We start from the raw sequence: 20,505 nt of genomic DNA, 5'->3' as shown, positions 1-20,505 counted from the left end.
AAGGTTATTGATATTTCTCCTGGCAAACTTGATTCCAGCTTGTGCTTCTTCCAGCCCAGGGTTTCTCATGATGTACTCTGCACATAAGTTAAATAAGCAGGGTGACAATATACAGTCTTGATATACTCCTTTTCCTGTTTGGAACCAGTCTGTTGTTCCATGTCCTGTTCTAACTGTTGCTTCCTGACCTGCATACAGGTTTCTCAAGAGGCAGGTCAGGTGGTCCGGTATTCCCATCTCTCTCAGAATTTTCCACAGTTTATTGTGATCTACACAGTCAAAGGCTTTGGCACAGCCAAGCAGAAATAGATGTTTTTCTGGAACTCTCTTGCTTTTCCGATGATCCAGCAGTGTTAGCAATTTGATCTGTGGTTCCTCTGGCAGTAATCAAACCTCTTAGAAAAGAGTCCTCTTCATGTTCCAGTTGTTCATTCAGTCATTCATTTAACAAATCCTTACTGAGTGTCTTCCAAGTGCCTGGAATTGTTCTAGGTGCTAAATGTGCAACAGGGGATAATCAAATAAAAAGTCCTACCCAGCTCATATTAATTACAATAACGACTCTTACAGTATATTCTGTGCCAGATTCTGTTTCATTCAGTATTCCTGAAACTCAGTTCATCCTAACATACTGCTGATCCATCCCAGATTGCATTTGAAGATCCTGAGGCATGGAGAGTTTAAGAAACTTTTCAAGGGACCTTCCTGGTGGTCCAGTGGTTAAGAATCCACCTTGCAATGCAGGGGACATGGATGGGTTCGATCCCTGGTCCAGGAACTAACATCCTACATGCTGGGCAGCAGCTGAGCCTGTGAGCTGCAGGAAAAGATTTTACATGCCACAGCTAAGACCAGAGGCAGCCAAGTTTTTTTTGTTTTTTTTTTTAAGGAAATTTGTCAAGGTCATGCAGTTGGCTGAGAGCCAAGATTGTGTCTGCTTCTCTGCTCTGACGGCTTTATTCTGTTGCCCTGCTGTTTCACGTTATACGGTCCTATTCATTTCTTCACTTACCTGCACTTTTACACTCACTCCTAGGGAGTGTGAACTCTTGCTGGAGTTGGTGGCTTTGCTTCCAGCCATGGGAATGTGTATCTGAATTTTGTAACCAGGAACAAAACATGTCCTTGGGCTTCTCAAGCCGTTTCAGAGAAAACTTAGAAATTGAGTGTAAACTGCAGCTTGAAAACTTGTCCCAGGGTACCAGTATTTTTTTTTTCATTGGGTAAGAAAGTTATCTTCTCTAGGGAGACAGCATTTTCTAGGTTGCTATAGTTTAGTCCCAGCTGCAGATAAGAAAAACATGGTCATATTTTTAAGGATACACAAATAACTTAAAATGTAAAATAATTGAAAGATAAATAATAGCTATTTCAGAGTCTTCCCCCGGGACTACAGATCAGGAAAGATGTTTGGAAAGAATCTTGGGAGGGATATAAAAAGACCATTCCTAGCAGGATGGCGAAAGTCAGGCCAACAGATTCTATCCTTAGCCCTACCTTTTCCATTGTCCAAGTGATGACTTTTAAAAACTTAATGTCCAGCTGACATTTACTCGGTACATAGTATCCCGAATCTGGTTACTGTAATGTGTTCCCAAATGCAGTCAGCAAGCGAAGAGCCCATTAAAAACTTTTCAGTGGCCCCACATTTCAAAGGAGTTCAAAATAGGGCAAGTGTGTGTGTGCGCCTGCGTAGTTTTCATTGTCCACTTGAATTCACGTTTCAAAAACATCTTGAAAACCTTGCGTCCATGCAGTTACTCAGCCAGTAGGTGTTGAACTCTGACGGTAAGTCAGGTGGGATACTAGACACTAGGGAAACCACGAGAGATGGGCCAAGCCTGCTACCTTGAAGGACATCAGAGGTGAGGTGGTCATCCGGAAGCCGTAGGGTGGGGGCAGTCCAGTGGTTAAGGCTCTGCATGTTCAACGCAGGGACCTCAGGTTCAATCCCTGGTCTGAGGACTAAGATCCCACCCACCATGCAGCAAAAAAAAAAAAAAAAAAAAGTCCCTGCTCTGAGGCAGCGGATTGGTGATATGCGTGGAGCCCAGAGACGGGCACCCACCTTGCTCTGGAGCCAGCAGGTCGCTGAGCTGCCAGTGGTAAGCTGCTCCCCCCAGCACCCTCCTTTACCCGGGCCTGTCAGCGTGAACACCTGAGCAGTGAACCCCCACACAGAGAAGCCCAGGAGGCCCCGCGGGCTCCAGCCCCTGCAGGCTCAGCTCACCTTCGATCCCGGGAAGAAAGTCATCTGCTCCAGGCGTGGCTCTCACACGACGGCCGAGGTCCGCGGAGGTCCGAGACCTCAAGGCTAGAGCGCCTCCGTCCCCTTGAGCCGCTGGCCGCCCGAGGGAGAGCGCGCCCATGCCGCGAGAGCGCGCCCATGCCGCGAGAGCGCGCCATCCCCGCGAGAGCGCGCCATCCCCGCGAGAGCGCGCCATCCCCGCGAGAGCGCGCCCATCCCCGCGAGAGCGCGCCATCCCCGCGAGAGCGCGCCCATGCCGCGAGAGCGCGCCCATCCCCGCGAGAGCGCGCCATCCCCGCGAGAGCGCGCCCATGCCGCGAGAGCGCGCCCATCCCCGCGAGAGCGCGCCCACCCCGCGAGAGCGCGTCCATCCCGCGAGAGCGCGCCATCCCCGCGAGAGCGCGCCCATGCCGCGAGAGCGTGCCCATCCCCGCGAGAGCGCGCCCATCCCGCGAGAGCGCGCCCATCCCGCGAGAGCGCGCCCATCCCGCGAGAGCGCGCCATCCCCGCGCGAGCGCGCCCATGCCCGCGAGAGCGCGCCATCCCCGCGAGAGCGCGCCCATCCCCGCGAGAGCGCGCCATCCCCGCGAGAGCGCGCCCATCCCCGCGAGAGCGCGCCCACCCCGCGAGAGCGCGTCCATCCCGCGAGAGCGCGCCCATCCCGCGAGAGCGCACCATCCCCGCAGGCCGCTGGCCGCTGCCCAGACGCTGCGGATGCGTGTGGCTGCCTCCTCCCTCCTTCCCGTTCCTCAGTCTGTCTTCTCCAGACTCTGCTCTCAGTGGTTTCTGATGCTCAGTTGGAAGGAGAGGGAGAGGGCTCCTTGAAGGCCCCTCAGGGCACCCCGGGACCCAGAAGGACCCCGAAACCTCCGCCCGCAGGTCTCAGCTCTCTCCCGTCTCATCTGCCGGCGGCCAGTAGGTGCACGTTAATGAGGTCACAGTGCAGGTGTCACCCCACCTGGACCGGTTAGCTTCATCCCGAGTAAGGCCATTTTTCGGCCTGCGGATGTCAGGTAACAGGAGCCAGACATGACAGCTTAGACGAGCAAGACAGGAACCACGCAAGGCCGCGCAGATGACTTCATTCCGACGCGGGATTGCCACCAACATTAAACAATCAAAACATGTATTCTGCACTGAGTCAGAATTATATATTTTTCAGTGCCGTGGAAGTCCTGATTCTAAACATTAAAGTGAAAGATTTGGGTTCGTTTTAGTCCCATCGCCTTGTAAAACTAATCTTTACATTTTTTGCTATATATTGCTTAGAGAAAATTTTAAGAACTTTTAAAAAGTAAGTAGAAATAAAACCACCCACAAAATTGCTTGACATTGTAATGGCTTTGTTTGCAAGCTTCTATTTTATATCATTGAGTTGCGTAGTAAGTAAGTAAGTTAGAATCGCTCAGTCCTGTCCGACTCTTTGCCACCCCATGGACTGTACAGTCCCTGGAATTCTCCAGGTCAGAACATTGGAGTGGGTTGCCATTTCCTCCTCCAGGGGCTCTTCCCGACCCAGGGATGGGACCCAGGTCTCCTGCACGGCAGGCGGGTTCCTTACCAGCTGAGCCACCAGGGAGGCCCATTGAATGGCATACCTAGGCTCAGTCACTCAGTCCTGTCCGACTCTGCGACCCCATGGACTGCAGCCCGCCAGGCTCCTCTGTCCATGGGATTTTCCAGGCAGAAAGGCAGGAGTGGGCTGCCATTTCCTCCTCCAGGGGCTCTTCCTGACCCAGCGGTCAGATCCAGGTCTCCTGTGCTTCCTGCATTGGCAGGTGGGTTCTTTGCCACTGAGCCAGCCGGGAAGCCCTGCTGGGAGTCTCAGGGAGTACAGGCGCATTTCCCCACATTCACACACATTTACAAGTAACTTGTTAGGTCTGTGCTGTTCCCCATCCTCAGGATGTGTTCCCACGCGCCTTGCGTCCATACCTGACGCAGCTCATTCGATTTTCATCTGGAAGGAGTGTCCTTTTGTTATCAGCATGCACACTAGGCAAGAACTACGGTTTTTAAATAAGGAGACTGAGGCCAGCGGCAAGGGATGGAAGGATTTATTGAGCACAAACCAGAGCTAGGTTTTGTAGTGGGTGCCACACACAGACCCTTCATTCCACCTTTACAGCCCTGCTTGAGGAAGTGCTGACTCTTAGAACGTTTACCTTAAATGGCAGAAGAGGGTCCTGATGCAGGTGATCATTCCTCCCAAACCTGCGTCCCTGTTCAGCTTACCAGGCAGCCTGCCAGCCACGTCCAACTGACACAGATTTTAAGATTTTAAAAAGGAAGCACTAGATATATTTCTCTTTATTTCATTCATTTTCCTTCCATCTTTAGGTGGTGGTGGTGTTTTTTAACTTTATTTTTTGACCTCGCTGCACAGCAGGTGGGATCGTAGTTCTCTGACCAGGGGACCTGCACCCCTTGCTTTAGAAGCGCAGAGTCTTTCTTCACCATTGGATGGCCAGGGAGGTCCCGGATAGATTTCTTGAAATGACTGAAATGTAAGCACCTTTGAGTAGAAAAACACTGCGGAGCAACTAAGAAAGCAGCGTGAACTTGTGTTTTCTCTACATGCTGCTTCTTCATGAATTTTTACCGGATCCTCGGGCCCTTTAAATTCTCTATTAGACTTTTGAGAAATGCTCTCATTTTATTTACTCTCCCCCAGACGATGAAGCCTCGAGCCGCTTCTCAGTCACTCTCGGTACGAGGCGCTCTCCTTCCTCCGATTTGCTGGACTCTCGTCTCTACACGTGAAATCCCTGGGGCTGGTGGGGAGGAGCCGTGTCAGCAGAGTCCCCGTCACAGCATCCCGGACTCCTCTCAGCGAGCTGCAGGGAGATTCTCTTATAGTCCTTCTTGTTGAGGCAAAACTGGCAAATAAATGTATACCGTGATGATTTCCTGTCCGTACCCATTATGAAATGATTACCGCAATCAAGTTAATACATCCATCACCTCACAGCATTACTTTTTTTTTTTTTGCAAATTGTATTTTTTAGCAAATTTCAGGTCTACAGTATTATCCCCATGCTATTCATAGATCCTCAGAACAAATTCACCTCACAACTAAAAATCCGCAGCCTTTGACCAGCGTGACCCCATTTCTCCCCGCCTCAGCAGCCGTGTTCAAAGGCGGGCGGGGACCTGGGCGCTTCGCGGCGGGAGCGGCGGCGGGAGCTTCCGGCCAAAATTCTCCCCGAGTGACAAAATGCAGAGAGACTGCGGGACTGAAGACAGCGGTGTGCGCGCTCAGCTGGGCCAAATTCTGGACCCCCATGCAAAGAGGTCAGAAACCCAACGGCCACCTTTGGGAGCCTGGCTGAAAGCCAGGCCACTGAGCGCGCGGCTGCTCACGGCGCCACTGAGGCGGGCGGAGCCGGCCCACGAGCGCGCAGCCGCGGCCGCAGCGTCCCCTCTCCCAGCCAGGCTCTACCTGCTGGGGAGCAAGGGAGCAAGGGGACCTCTTCCCTCTCGCTCCCCGCGGCCGCAGCGAGGACCCCAGGAAAGCCGTGCCTGAATCCTTGCCAACTGAATTTCTCCTGGCTGGCGAAGGCGGAGAGCCCTCGTCAGTAACAATGCTGCTCTCTGCTTCAGTAAGCTTGACTGGTTTTTTTGTGTTTTTTTTTTTTTGTTTTTTGTTTTTTGTTTTTTTTTTCAAGATTTCGCATAAGTGATGTCGTACAGCATCTCTTTCTCTGTCTGGCTTACTTCAGTTGGCATAATGCTTTCAGATTCACCCATAAGGTTGCAGATGGCAGAGCTTCCTTTTTTGTTTGAGGCAGAGTAACACTGGGTTGTGAACATAGGCACCATGTCTTCCTCATTGATTTGTCCGCAGACGGCACTCAGGTTGCTCCGGTGGCTTGGTGATCATAAATAGTGCTGGGGTGAACTTGGGGGCGCAGATATTTCTTTCAGATACTGATTTTGCTTCCTTCAGATATATTCTCAGACGTGGCATTGCTGGACCCTTTGGTAGTGCTAAGTTTAATATTCTGAGGGACCTCCGTGCTCTTTTCCGTAGTGGCTGCGCGAATTCACATAAACACAGACAGTGTGCAAGGACTCCCCTCTCTCCACTTTCTTGCCAACACTTGTTATCCTCTGTTTCTCTATCTTCAAAGAACTGTATAATCAAAAGCCTTTTTCAATTAACCTTTTTCTTCCAGTCAGCGTTGCAAACCACCCCTCCCACCGAATTTCAACTTTGTAAGTAAAAGAGAGCTCCTCAGAGTTATAGGAGCTTGTCACTAGGAATTCAGTGGGCTACAGTAGGTTTCATTTCACTGATAATTTTGCTCTATAGTATCTAAACTTGCAAGAGAAAATAAGCTTTTGGATTTCTTCTGTACAACTTTTAACCTAGAGGCAACAAGCCCTTTGCCTAAGTAAATAACTCTCCCATCCACCAAGTGAATAACACCTGGAATTCCACTAGCAACCAATGAGCTGTTTCTTTCTGTATTGAAAGAAAAGGCTGAAGATGCCAATATCCTGGAGACGAGGAACATTTCCCACATTGTAGTCATGCTCTCCTGCAAATCAATGACACGAGAGTCTCTCCCAAAAGGCGGTTGGACATGGAGGAGAAGGAGCAAAGCATAAGAGATCCGAGTGCTTAAACGGGCGAGTGAAGAGGAGGGGCCAGCCCTGCTCAGAAGGCGGCACCCGAGCTTCCTTGTTTGCCCTGGCCTGTTAGAAAGCATGGACCGTGGGAGTCACGTTTTATGCTGGATGTGTGTTCCAGAGTCAGTGTGTCCAGTGAAAATCACTCTTGAAAATCACTTTAATCTCCCATTAAGTGCACTTCTGTTCCATCTTTGAAGAAGTTCAGCATCACTGTGCTGCTTCAAGATTTTCAAAAATTATTAATGACTCATTTTTCCTTTGGCTGTGCTGGGGCTCCGCTGCTACTCTGGGGCGCTCTCTAGTTGCAGCGAGTGGGAGCTGCTCTCTCCTTACCACGCTCACGCTCCTGCTGTGGGGCTTCTCTTGTGGAGGACAGGCTCTAGGCCTCCATGACTGTGGTCCACAGGCTCAGTGCCCCGAGGCATATGGGATCTTCCTGAACTACGGATCGAATTGGTGTCCCGTGCACTGCAAGGTGGATTCTTAACCACTGGACCACCAGGAAGCCCTCTTTTTCAAGCTTTACACAGACACACAGATTGCTGCTTCTTTAGCTGGGTCCCATGGTTGTCAGCTTGCATTTGGAGGCTGAGTGCATGAGAAGTGCACACCCAGAAGTGCATTCTCTGCAGCCAGATGCTCCAGAGCGCAAGGAGAGTGGTATGTGGGGTGGGGGTGGGGGATGGGCGCTAAATGCAGCTCAGAAAGCAACGGATTTCCTTTCTCGGCTGTGCTTGCCCTGGGTCACATGTATGCAATGGCAGTGGCGGGGCGGGGGCGGGAGGTTGCACACTATTTAAAACTGCTCTCAGTCCTTTCCGCACCTTCCTTTCCTGCCTCAGTGTCTGCGTAGCCCAGTGGATGCCCAGTTCCCGTTCCCTCTACCGCTGGTGAGGAGCTGCGTGAGAAGGGGCAGAAAGCCATCGTGACACGAGGGCGCCCTGGGTCTGCGGGTTCCAGACCAGAAGAGTGAGAGCGATTCACGCAAATCGCCAGCTGGAGCCGTTTCTCCAGTGCCGTATCAGGTGGATACAGTGGCTTCCGTTTTGATCATTTCTCTCTTCTTCCCAACAGGCTGGTCCATTCCGGTCCAGGAAAAGGCTCACCCCAGGCCGGTGTGGATCTGTCTTTTGCAACGCGAACTGGCACCCAGCAGGGGATCGAAACGCACCTCTTCAGGGCCGAGGTCAGCAGGGACCTCTCACACTGGACGCGGAGCATAGTGCAGGGGTGCCACGACTCGGCGGAGCTCACTGCGGAGATCAGCACAGGTGCGCGCCTGGGCTGGGGCCGCCACAGCCTTCTGGGGAGGGGCGCCCTCCCCGGCATCGCAGCCTTAGCACAGGTTCCATTACGGGCTCCTTCTGGAGTACTTAAATTCCAGAGGAGATCAACTTCTAATTCTTCTGAATTGAGGCACTCGTAACGCCCTACTAAAACGGGGCCTAGAGAGTGGTCCCTCTCACCACAGCTAGAGAAAGCCCAAGAGTAGCCCAAGAGTAGCAATGAACACCCAGCTCAGCCGTAAAAAAAAAAATAATTAATTAAACTTTTTTAAAAGCCTAAAAAAGGACAGTGATGCCAGACTTCTTGGGACATGGGAGAGAACTGCACATTATGGGAGATTAAAGGGACCTTCATGAGTGATTTTCACTGGACGTTACTAGTACATTTAGTAATGCTCTGCTGAAATGCAGCCTAGAGGTTTGACTATGAAAACTCTTATTTCATCTTCCTGCAGAAAAGTGCGTAACTTGGCTAGTCAGCTGTCATTTCTGCCACGCTGGACAGTGCATGTCCAGAGCATTTCCAGCACGGTCAAAAGCCCTATGGTGTAGCTCTGCCCTACAGGACTAGGATTTTCCCGCAAGACCCCTTATGTATAGTGCTTCCAGACTTCAGTCACACTGAAACGACAGCAGAGTTTATAGTTTTACCCCCAGAAGACTCAGATGCTCATCCCTGGAGATTCTGGCTCAGAGTTCTGGGCTGGGGCCTGAGAATTTGCATCTAGTGAGGTTGCAGGCGGTCCTGATGCTGCCGGTCCGTGGACCACTCTGTGAGCAGTGCTTCCTCCGCACCCAAGAGTATTCTAGAAGATGGGCCACGTGGTGGGCTTTCCTGGTGGTACAGGGGTGAGAACCCTCCTGCCAATGAGACACGGGTTTGAACCCTGTGCTGGGAAGATCCCACATGCTGTCAAGCAGCTAAGCTGGAGTGCCACAGCTACTGAACCCACATGCTCCAGGGCCCGTGAGCTGCAACTTCAGAAGCCTGCGAGCCCTGGAGCCTGCGCCCCACAAGAGCAGCCCTGCAGGGGACGCCCGTCACCCAAGCTGGAGAGCAGCCCCCACTCTCACGACTGGAGAAGGCCTGCGCGCAGCAGAGAGGGTCCAGTGAAGCCAAAGACACACAGCTGAATAAGACGTCCAGTCCAGTCCAGTCGCTTGACTCTGTGCAACCCCGTGGACCGCAGCACGCCAGGCCTCCCTGTCCATCACCAACTCCCAGAGTTCACCCAAACTCATGACCATTGAGTCGGTGATGCCATCCAACCGTCTCATCCTCTGTCATCCCCTTCTCCTCCTGCCCTCAATCTTTCCCAGCATCAGGGTCTTTTCAAATGATCTTTGCATCAGGTGGCCAAAGTATTGAAGTTTCAGCCTCAGCATCAGTCCTTCCAATGAACACCCAGGACTGGTCTCCTTTAGGATGGACTGGCTGGATCTCCTTGCAGTCCAAGGGACTCACAAGAGTCTTCTTCAGCACCACAGTTCAAAAGCATCAATTCTTCAGTGCTCAGCTTTCTTTATAGTCCAACTCTCACATCCATACATGACCACAGGAAAAACCATAGCCTTAACTAGACGGACCTTAGTCGGCAAAGTAATGTCTCTGCTTTTGAATATGCTATCTAGGTTGGTCATAACTTTCCTTCCAAGGAGTAAGCATCTTTTAATTTCATGGCTGCAGTCACCATCTGCAGTGATTTTGCAGCCCAAAAAATAAAGTCTGACGCTGTTTCCGCTGTTTCCCCATCTATTTCCCGTGAAGTGATGGGACCGGATGCCATGATCTTCGTTTTCTGAATGTTGAGCTTTAAGCCAACTTTTTGACTCTTTTCTTTCACTTTCATCAAGAGGCTTTTTAGCTCCTTTTCACTTTTTGCCATAAGGGTGGTGTCATCTGCATATCTGAGGTTATTGATATTTCTCCCAGCAATCTTGATTCCAGCTTGTGCTTCATTCAGCCCAGCATTTCTCATGATGTACTCTGAATAGAAGTTAAATAAGCAGGGTGACAATATACAGCCTTGACATACTTCTTTCCCAATTTGGAACCAGTCTGTTGTTCCATGTCTGGTTCTAACTGTTGCTTTGTGACCTGCATACAGATTTCTCAAGAGGCAGGTCAAGTGGTCTGGTATTCCCATCTCTTTCAGAATTTTCACAGTTTATTGTGATCCACACAGTCAAAGGCTTTGGCATAGTCAATAAAGCAGAAATAGATGTTTTTCTGGAACTCTCTTGCTTTTTCCATGATCCAGGGGATGTTGGCAATTTGATCTCTGGTTCTTCTGCCTTTTCTAAAACCAGCTTGAACATCTGGAAGTTCACAGTTCACGTATTGTTGAAGCCTGGCTTGGAGACTTTTGAGCATTACTTTAGTTGCGTGTGAGAGGAACTTAAAAGGAAATAAAGCTGGGACACACGTCGCCCTGTAGCGGGTCCCCACGTCCCCTCGTCTGTGAAACAGGAAACCAGACATTTTGTAGAATTCCTACTGCAGCAGCTCTGCGATGATCACGCCTTTTAAAGCCTGTCCTGGGGCCTCCCTGGCGGCTCAGTGGTGAAGAATCGACCTGCTGGTACAGGAGACACGAGTTCGATCCCTGGTCCCGGAAGAGTCCATATGCCAAGGAGCAACTGGGCCCATCCACTGCAGCTCCCCAGCCGCGCCCTGGAGTCCAGGGGCCACAGTCCTGAGCCCTGGGCTGCACCCGCCGAGGCCCAGGTGCCCCCGAGCCTGTGCTTGGCAACAAGAGACGCCGCGCGGTGAGAAGCCCCCATGAGGCCAGGGGGAGAAGCAACTGGAGAAAAGCCTGCAGGGCAGCGAAGACCCAGCACAGCCAGAAATAAGTGAATAAAGTTGCTTTAAAAAGTTACCCTGAAGATGGTTAGCACTCCCAATATTTTCCAGCATTTCTGAAAATGTTTCTTGATGTGTCACTGAAGGTTTCATTTTTGACACATATTCTGTATGGCGAGCAAAACGAGTTTTGAACCTGAGAGTTGGTAAAGGCTCAAGTCACCTGAAAACGAAATTTCCTGAAGTTGTATGAATGATAGCAGAGCAGTCCAGACTCCTAGCAACAATCAGGAGTGTTCTAGGAAAGAATAAAGTGGCCAGAGGGGGTTGGTTTAGTTTACAGTACACATGTTTCATGAAATTCTTCTCTCTGTAAGCCGAAATCTACTTTGACAGAAAAACAATGAGCCTGTTGATCGACCAGCCCAAGGAAAACGACAAAGAATTGTGCTGAGTGAGCTAGCCGGCCAAGTGGTGGGAGAGAAGAGTCATAGAAATGACTGCAGCCCAGTTTCAGATGCAAAGACGCCTGCAGGGAGTTGGGAGGGGGGCTGGCGTTTTCATCAGGGCGTCAGTTAGCTTGATAATGCGTTCGATTTATCCTGTGTAGATTAAGAGCGCCTTCAGATAACCGATTCCATTACCTAAAGGCCACAAATACCACGTTAGGTCAATTTGAATGAAAAGGAATCACGATCAGTTAATTAGACCATCCAGTGGAGTAGCTTCAAAGTTCAAAGATAGAGGAAAAGGGAAAACCATGTTTAGAGCCCAGTTGCCCACATTCTGCAGCGTTAAACAGTGTCAGAAATGAAGATTCAAGGCAGGAAGCCGTGTATAGATGAACCCGCGCGCAGGGCAGGGACGGACACGCACGTGGGGAAAGTCCGTGTGGACACAGCCCGGGGCGGGGGGCGCGGACACGACCCGGGAGAGCGGCTCTGACGCACGCACGGCCGTGTGCACCGCGCAGCCGCCGAGAGCCCGCTGTGCCGCGCAGGGAGCTCAGCTCCGTGCCCCGCAGTGACCTGGGGGGGTGGGATGGGGTTTGGGGGCCGGAGGAAGGTCTAAGAGGGAGGGGGCATGTGTATGTATAACTGATTCACTTCACTGCGCAGCAGAAATAATGCAAGGTAAAGCAGTTACCCTCCGTTAAGGCAGACAGACAGCTGCGGAGCCAGCGCTTCCGCTGCGCCGCCCGCGCTGCGGCCGGGCCGTCCGTGAACCGGGCGGGCGGGGGAGGGCCAGGCCCCCGGAGGGTGACGCGGGAGTCGCCGAGGGCCTCTGCCCAGGACTCCCGGCCGCTGGAGAAGGCGTCTTCGGGAAATGTCAGCCCGCAGGTACACGGTGAAAGATGGCTGCGGCCCTTGGAAGGAAAGAGCATGTAGTTCAGCCGGTTAAAAGCCTCCTCACTCTGAGAGCAGAGACAGCCTGCGCGTCCCTCCCCGCTGTGACCCGGAGCGGCTCTCCGCCGGGCCCCTGTCCCGCCCCTCCGCATCGCGCCCGGCGGAGCGGGAGGACCCGGGAGGGAAGGGCTGGATCCTGCCTCGGAGCCGCCGGGCGGGACGTGCGCACCTCTCTGAGCTCTGCTCTTCTCTCTTCTCGTACTAGCTTCCCAAGTGCGGCAGGGTGAAACTCCGGCTTATAAAGCTGAGTTAGTGAGGGTGTAATCAATACTGCCTTATCTTTACGCCTCCCTCAGAAAGAAGGTGTCTTGGTTTCCCTAAAGAGCTTTCAGATGTATATAAAGGCCAGAGCCAGTTGAGTTACCAGGGGCTGCTAAATGTGGTGTTACGTGAGGCCAAAAAAAAAAAAAAAATCCAATCTGCTCCTCGATCACCTTCCCCAGAACTCTCTCCTTTACTTTTGGGGGCTGTGCCTTTTGAGGGATCTTAGTTCCCCAATCAAGAATAGAACCCTGGGCCTGACTGGAGTGCTAACCATCAGACTGCCAGGGAATTCCCTCCAGAACTCTTTGGTGAAGGGTTTTTAACACTCACAGGTCTTCTGAACAGAAACTTGGAATCCGGAGGCAGGCCTGCTGCTCGTAATCGGAAAGGGCTGGTCTCTTTTCCTAAACGCAGCGTGGACCACAGATAAGTGCTGGCGCCTCACCTGATGGAAGGGTTTTCCTTTTGTTCTCTGGAATCGGGGGCACCTGCGGACAGCCACCGAGGCTGACTGCACCGTGGGCGGCGGGGGACGCGGCTCCTTCGTAGAAGCTGCCCCATCGCACCGCGATCTGCAGCAGCCGCTTCTCCAGGACCCGCGATGATCAGATCATCAGGAAATTCAAAAAGCTCGCCTTTGTTTATGAAAGGAGCTTGACTTTTTAAAATTAAATCGCGGGTTGTTTTTCAGCAGCTCACTCCTGGCTTCTTACATGTGTTTTTGTTGACGTGGGTAACGTCATTGGGGGAGTGATTGCTTCTTTCATCAGGTGAGAGGTGTTTCAGTAATTGATGATTGATTCATTTATGGATTGTGTGTGTGTGTGATGAAGACAATGGTCAGAGGTAGCTTACTCTAAATCGAAAATGTCAGGGACTTCTCTGGTGGTTCGGTGGCTAAGAACCTGCCTTCCAACGCAGGGGACTCGGGTTCCATCCCTGGTTGGGGAACTAGGACCCCACATCCCTGGGGGCAACTGAGTCCACATGCCAGAACAGAGAGAAGTCCTCCGGCTACAGAGACGATCCCTTGTGCCACAGCTAAGACCAGTGCAGCCAAATAAATGGTTTTTTCAGTGTCAGGTTTTTTCCAGCTTGAGACAAGGTCATTGGAACACCTGTCTCCCTAGACATATATCACATGGTTACATTAGGGCTAGAGCCCAGATAAAATGTAGTAAGTCTCAGCAAAAGGAATTTCTTTCTGTTTATTTCCCTTCATTTCATGGGACAAGTTAAGTGACAATGTCATAATCAGTCTAAGGAGAATACTTCATGCACATTATTAATTTCTACCTTTAGGAAGCAGCTTTGTGGCTGGGCCTGAGGGTGGGGAGACTAGGTTAGAGCCGGGGAGAAGGGACGGACTCCACTGCTCATCACTCACCCTTCCTCTCTGCCTCTCCCAGCTTGCACCTACAGAAACCAGGAGTGCCGACTGACCATACATTACGAGAATGGGTTCTCGATCACCACTGAACCACAGGAGGGTGCCTCCAGGACCATCATGCAGGCTCCTTACGAAAAGCTGAAAATGTCTTCAGACGATGGGGTCAGGATGCTGCATTTAGATTTTGGAGGCAAAGATGGAGAGCTTGTAAGCGCACTTTGCTTTGGACAGTGTGATTTCATGTATTTCCTTATGCAACTCACCCATACTGGCTTGCAAACATAATACTGCTTTATACTTATCTAGTATTTGATTATCAACAAAATACTTACAGGTTCGTGTCTTAATGAATCCTTGAAAAATAGTGATGGCATCCAATTTTTTAAGTCCTTTCCTTTGGTCTCATTTGAATGTAACAGAAATATTTGAATCAAAGGGAAGGATTGTTTATATAGTCAGCATTAAATTCCTCTCAGAGAGGCCCCACCACCATCAAAATGTACCATTCATTGTTTAAAAGCATCTGATCTAAACTGGGCATTGTGCAAGGTGTCAGGGATACACGGATGTAAAATACCAGTCCTGCCCGTGGTCTCTGAGGTCTCAGGAGTGGAGAAGGTAAAGAGCCCAGAGGGGAAGGGTCAGCCAGGAAACCCAGCAATGCTGGTCAGCTCCCCCACGCGGAGAGAGGACCAGACAAGGACCCAGAACTGTGAGCTCCTGTCAGGGGGCATCCAGCAAAGGCAGCGAATTGTCAGTCCGGGCGACATTTATACTTCTTCTATCATTGCAGATGGCCCATGTGCTTAAACTCATGATTTCCTGCGATCGCTACCGACTACCATATTGAGACAATACAGTGCTCCAGTTCCTCTGGAGGGCGGAGGTCACACATTCTTCCCCTTTCTAGCACGGGTGTTCTCAGGAAGACATAGCATCTCATTTAAGCTGTGGAATGTAGAGCTGCAAAAAAGGACTTTGATTTGGAAAAGCCGGTCTCTGTCTAGGTCCTTCCTAGTCACTGGCTTAGTCAACAAATATTTGTTGACTCATTCTTGATAACCTGGATTGGGGTGGGGGGGGGGTATATGAAATGCAGGGATAAATCTCTAAAAATAAGATCCAGTCACTGTCACTCAGCTACTAGGCCTGCATAACCCTCCCCTCCCCCAGGGCTGCCCTGGTGGCTCAGGGGTAAAGAATCTGCCAGAAGTGCAAGAGCTGCAGGAGACTCCTGCTTTTTATCCATGGCTGGAAAACTCAAGGCTTTTTGCCAGTGAGGAAGAATGTCTAAATTTTGGCCTTTCTGCCTGTAATTGCAGCCTGACTTGAAAAGACTTAGGAAGGACTGATTTTTCTGCTGTGGCTATGTTAGTCTGAGAATCAGTTTCAGACACACCGTCCCCAGGATCTAGCTGAGCAACCCCCAGAGGCAGGTGCTAGGGAAGGGAGCAGAGACAAGTAGAAGCAGCAATAAACTTAGGGTCAAGAGGCCCCTGCTGTCTTCCTGAGTCTGGAACTAACTCCTCACGTGTCCTGGGCAAGCCCCTTCATTTCTTTGGCTCTGAGTCTCCCCGTCCATGAAACACAGGGACTGCAGGCAGCCATCTTTAAGGTCAGTTTGAAAGGTTAGTTCTGTGTTAGTAAAAGCGAATATGCTGGTGCAGTGGATTTCCCTGGCGGCCCAGTGGCTAAGAATCCGCCTGCAATGCAGAGGACACCGGTTCGATCCCTGGTCTGGAAACTGAGATCCCCCACGCCCCGTGGTGACTAAGCCCACTTGCTCCAGAGCCCGTGCTCTGAAAAAAGAGGAGCCCCCGCTCACTGCAAACTAGAGGAGAGCTGAGCGCACAAACTCAGGGCTGCAGGACCCCCAGTGCCACCAAAAAGCAAGAGGGCCCAGGGCCTGGCATCAGACAGGCCTGCATCGGAGCTCATGCTTTCTCTTTACTGTGAGCTGTATGGTCTTACAAGTTATAGCTTCACCAAATCTTAGTTTTGCACTTAAGACATAGAGATAGTAACAGTAGCTATCCCAGAGGGATTCTGTGAGATTTAACTAAGATAACGTATGGAAAGTATTCACACAGTCAGTGCCTGGTTCATGCTAAGTACAACTTGACTTTGCCGGATGTTACTGTGGTCACGTTGTCATTCTCCAGCACCAGAATAGAGCTGGGGGTAAGGGGGATGAACGGAGAGAGTCGCTGGAAGGAGCAGGCCCAGCCAGCTGCAGTGGGGAGGGGCTGTCGGTGTGCTCACAGCTGATTCACACTGAGGCCCAGCAGACACCCACACAGCACTGTAAACAGTTATCCCCCAGTTACAGACATCCTGTGATAAGCCGTCTTAGAAAAGAACATCAATAAAAGAATCTATGCACATGCATAGCTGAATCACTTTGCTGTCAGCAAGAATTAACAACAGGGTAGTCAACTATACTTCAATAAAAAGGAAAATCAAAAACGAGATTTAAAAAGAGAAAGAATCAGGAGCAACACAGCGCTCTTGAACTAGGTCAGGCGGTGAAAACTCAGCCTGTTCGGCTCTGTAGGGACGCGCGGAAAACCAGCCTTCAGAAGGAGCCTCAGCAGATGGTGCTCTAGGTGCGTTCATGCCGCGAGCTGCGAGGATGCGGCTGCTCATAATACAGCTTCTGTACTTTACGGCTTGCGAGGGACTTTCACCTGCAGTATCTCGTTTTAATAGTCTACCCTTAAGTTAGGTTGGACTGAGAATATTTCAAATGACTTGTCCGAGGTTATGTACACACCTGAAGTGTTAGAACCGGGACTCAAATCTGCTGGGACACGTAGCACCGCCTCGTGCTGCACCTAATCCAACACGAATAATCGCGCCGCCAAAACTAAGCGGCTCGACAGCCAAGAAGGGCAGCACTGACATGCGCGCTGTTGGTATGTATAAATTTCACAGAACTTATTTTGGGAAATAAGGTAGATGAGATGTAAGGAGTAAGTTCTAAGAGTTGTTTTTTTTCTAATCTCATTGGGGGGCAAGGATTTAAAAACACAGTTGCTCCAGTTAACACTTAAAAGCAGGAAGTGCTTGGATCTGTTTGGTGTGTAAATCACTGCTTTGTGTCAAGCATTCATTTACAATTTTCCATGTTCTCTCCTTTTTAAATTCCAGCAACTGGACCTGCACGCCTGCCCCAAGCCGATTGTTTTCATCATCCATTCCTTCCTGTCAGCTAAGATTACAAGACTGGGGTTGGTGGCCTGAGCAGAGGGGCGGATTACCTCTGAGCAAAGGAGGCTTCGCTGCCCCCAGAACAGCGTCGCATCAGACCACCCGATGCAGCGTGTCAGCTGCAGACCCGAGTCCCGCGCAGCAGGGCCCGGCTTGTCAGTTTCTGCACTATGAAGGGAACCCTCAGAAAACCCCGCAAGGACTGTCAGAATGGAACTGGTCTTCTAGCACAGTAAAAGGGCAGAGAGGTGAGGCTGATTGGAAGTGCGCAGCACAGCTCCTAGATAATGACAATCGAGGACACGCTACTGAGACAGCACGCGCAGCTCTTAGCCATCGCTTCTAGGCAGCTGGCTCACCTGCTAAGCCGGGGCTGAACAGATGAGGAAAGGACGCTTTCCACCTCCCCCTCCCCACCCCAGGAGTAAGGACCCCTCGCTTTACTGCGCCCCGTTTCCTGCTTCTGAGTTGACTTCCACTGGTAAGGAAAGGACTCAAATGGAAACCCACCTTTCATTTAAGGATGAAACGGCTTACTTTTTCTTAATGAGTTACCTTTCAATGATGTAGGAGGATTCTGCAGTGTTCTCACGAGCATATGAGTGGGGATTAACACATCAGATACTTATCTGAGCTGTAAGCCAGTAGATTCTGAGCCAGAGTAGACTGCTTAAATTGCAAAGCTTTGCTGAAGAGTGGTTTGCGTGAAAGAATTAACTCTGGGACTGCACTCATACCAAGGCCTGCTATTTTAGAGCCATGACTTAGAGCTTTATTTATAGAAAGCAAGTTATGGATTTTTTAAGAAAGATTGCCATTTGAGGTATCTACATAATAATTCATGGGGGTGACTAATTATGCCCACTTTGTGGTTTTCGGTGGAAGTGCTGAGCAGTGTATGGGCCCTTATTTCTGCCTGTGCCATATGCGCGCATTTTCAAGCAAGTAATAGAGCCTGATATGATTCTGTTTAATACTGGGTTTTACATAGAGAGCCAGTGTTATAACCAAACCCATGAATAGCACTCGTAGCTCTTTTGGAATTCCAGGGAAATAATATAATGACCTGATATTCTTCTAAGAGAATATTTTCAGACAGCATCGTGAAGTCGCTCAGTCGTGTCCGACTCTTTGCGACCCCGTGGACTGTAGCCTACCAGGCTCCTCCGTCCATGGGATTTTCCAGACAAGAGTACTGGAGTGGGGTGCCATCTCCTTCTCTAGAGGAGCTTCCCGATCCAGGGATCGAACCCAGGTCTCCAGCACTGTAGGCAGGCGCTTTACCGTCTGAGCCACCAGGGAGGTACCAGACAGCACAGTCAATATAACACTTTTGCTTTTATCTTTCAGAACACATTCACTGAAAACAACCTATTATTTGATTTTAAGGTCACTTGCCTCAAATCTTGAAAATTAGCTCTAGAATTTCTGTATCTGCAACACTTCTCTCCTCTGTAGTTTAGAGAGACAAATGTTCCAGGTTAGATATGCGTGTCTTTTCCGAGAGCTATGCAGGAAGATTTAACAGTGATTTCATTCACTCAGATACATGTGTTTATGGAGTTTTACTGTAGATCAGCATTTTATTTTAGATAGGTGTTTCCCCAGGGTAATACAAGTAACATTAATTCAAGTTCCAAAGGGTATTGACTGAATGGTATTTTGTGTAGAGGGAAATAAAAGGGTTAGTAATGAAAAGCTGCTTGTTACTTACTGCATTAAAAAATGTTAGAGTTCATGGTTGCAGCCAGCCCTCTTCAAAGACTTCACTGCACACTGCAGTTCTGCAGGGGAAATGCTCCCAACACATAGGGAGCTCCTGTCATTCCTTACACACCTACAGAGCTACTTTCTGAGACACCTTATGAAACTAGTGTTTAGACACACACACACAACAAAACAATCACTTTGGAAACAGCTTTAACACTGATTTTGTTTCCTATTTTAAAATGCTGAAGAGTGAAGTACCAGCCTCAATGTTGTAGGAAAGCTTTGATGCATATGTAAATTGTAATGCACTCTTCATGGTATATTTTCAAAATCACTGGAAAGTTGTTTTACAGGAGAACTATACTTGTGTATTGTAAATAACATGAAAATACAGAAATTAGTGCCAATAGTTCAATAATATGTAATCTAAGGTGCTCCGTACTACATGCAGTGAGTTAATTACTCATGATTAAGTTGCAAAGATCCTATTATATATTTATAGACACATTAAAATGATCATAATTACAAATACTATTTCTTCATCACTTGAGTTTTAGACTGATTAATACCTGGGTGGGGTGCAAAAGAAACTACATTCTCTGCATTTATGAAAGTTTAAATATTTATATTTTAGAAAAATATATTTGAATAAAATCAATGCATTTTCTGAATTAAAATATTGGCAAGAAATAGAAAATTTTACCAAGAACTGTGTATATAAATCATTTTTCTTCCTCAAAATTAAATTGTATCACATCAGAGTGGCTATGATGAATTAATTCAAATATTCATTTTTTTCTCCTTCAATCTGAATTCAACAAGTTCTTACTCCACACTGTAGATTTTAATCGTCTCGATGTGCGTTATGAATGACGTGAATAACACAAACTCACATCTGGATCATACCTGGGTGCGAGAGCGAATCAACTGAGTCATTTTGGGGGATTTGTTTTTGTCCAGTTCCCTCTGTGATCAACTGTCTCGTATTTGAATTGATGAATTATTAAATTCACAATGTCTGTTCTCTTAGGTGCAAACCAACTCCAACGAATGATGTCTTAAACTAGACTTTGAGGGAAGCTGCCCAGTTGTTAGAGTAATTAGGTGAGCCCTTTGGTGTGGTGACGTATCTCTAAACCATCCCATGGGAATTTAAAGAAAACCAACAGGAATACAGACATCAAGTTTCTTTTTCTGCCTTGACTAAGTAGGAGAAACGAAACTATAAATCTATTTTAGAAACCATTCAGCCAGAGGCATTTAACTATCAACTGATGCACTGAAATGCTGAAAAAACGCACGTTGCTTTATCCAAAAGCTCGCTGACCCTGCTTGGCTGGAGTCAGAAGGAACAGTCTTAATGGGCAGGGGTCCTCTACAATTAATGAGTGGGGCCTTTCTGGCCCGTTTTACAGATATTATTCTGAGTGGACTGGGGTGAGGACGTACTTTGTGAATGTGCCATGAGTTTATAAAATGTGCCTATGTTTATAGCACTGTGGCTACCCTGTAAACCTTACATACGAATTAAATAAATACTCACCTCTGCA

At 49.3% G+C, this 20,505-nt stretch overlaps 1 protein-coding gene across 2 annotated transcripts in view; it reads left to right on the top strand.

The window, feature by feature from the left end:
• The window catches only part of SNTB1 (syntrophin beta 1), a 245,585-nt gene extending 225,080 nt beyond the window's left edge, over positions 1-20,505 (top strand). For both annotated transcript variants that reach the window (XM_069600771.1, XM_069600772.1), the window contains exons 6-8: positions 7,961-8,157; positions 14,055-14,242; positions 17,186-20,505. In XM_069600771.1, the coding sequence (XP_069456872.1) occupies positions 7,961-8,157; positions 14,055-14,242; positions 17,186-17,278 (478 nt within the window). In that variant the 3' untranslated portion in view covers positions 17,279-20,505. The remainder of the gene's footprint in view (positions 1-7,960; positions 8,158-14,054; positions 14,243-17,185) is intronic.

Source organism: Ovis canadensis, chromosome 9, assembly GCF_042477335.2.
Source record: "Ovis canadensis isolate MfBH-ARS-UI-01 breed Bighorn chromosome 9, ARS-UI_OviCan_v2, whole genome shotgun sequence".
Lineage (NCBI taxonomy): Eukaryota > Metazoa > Chordata > Mammalia > Artiodactyla > Bovidae > Ovis > Ovis canadensis.
The sequence above is the reverse complement of the archived record's forward strand: the minus strand, read 5'-3'. Positions and strand labels throughout refer to the sequence as shown.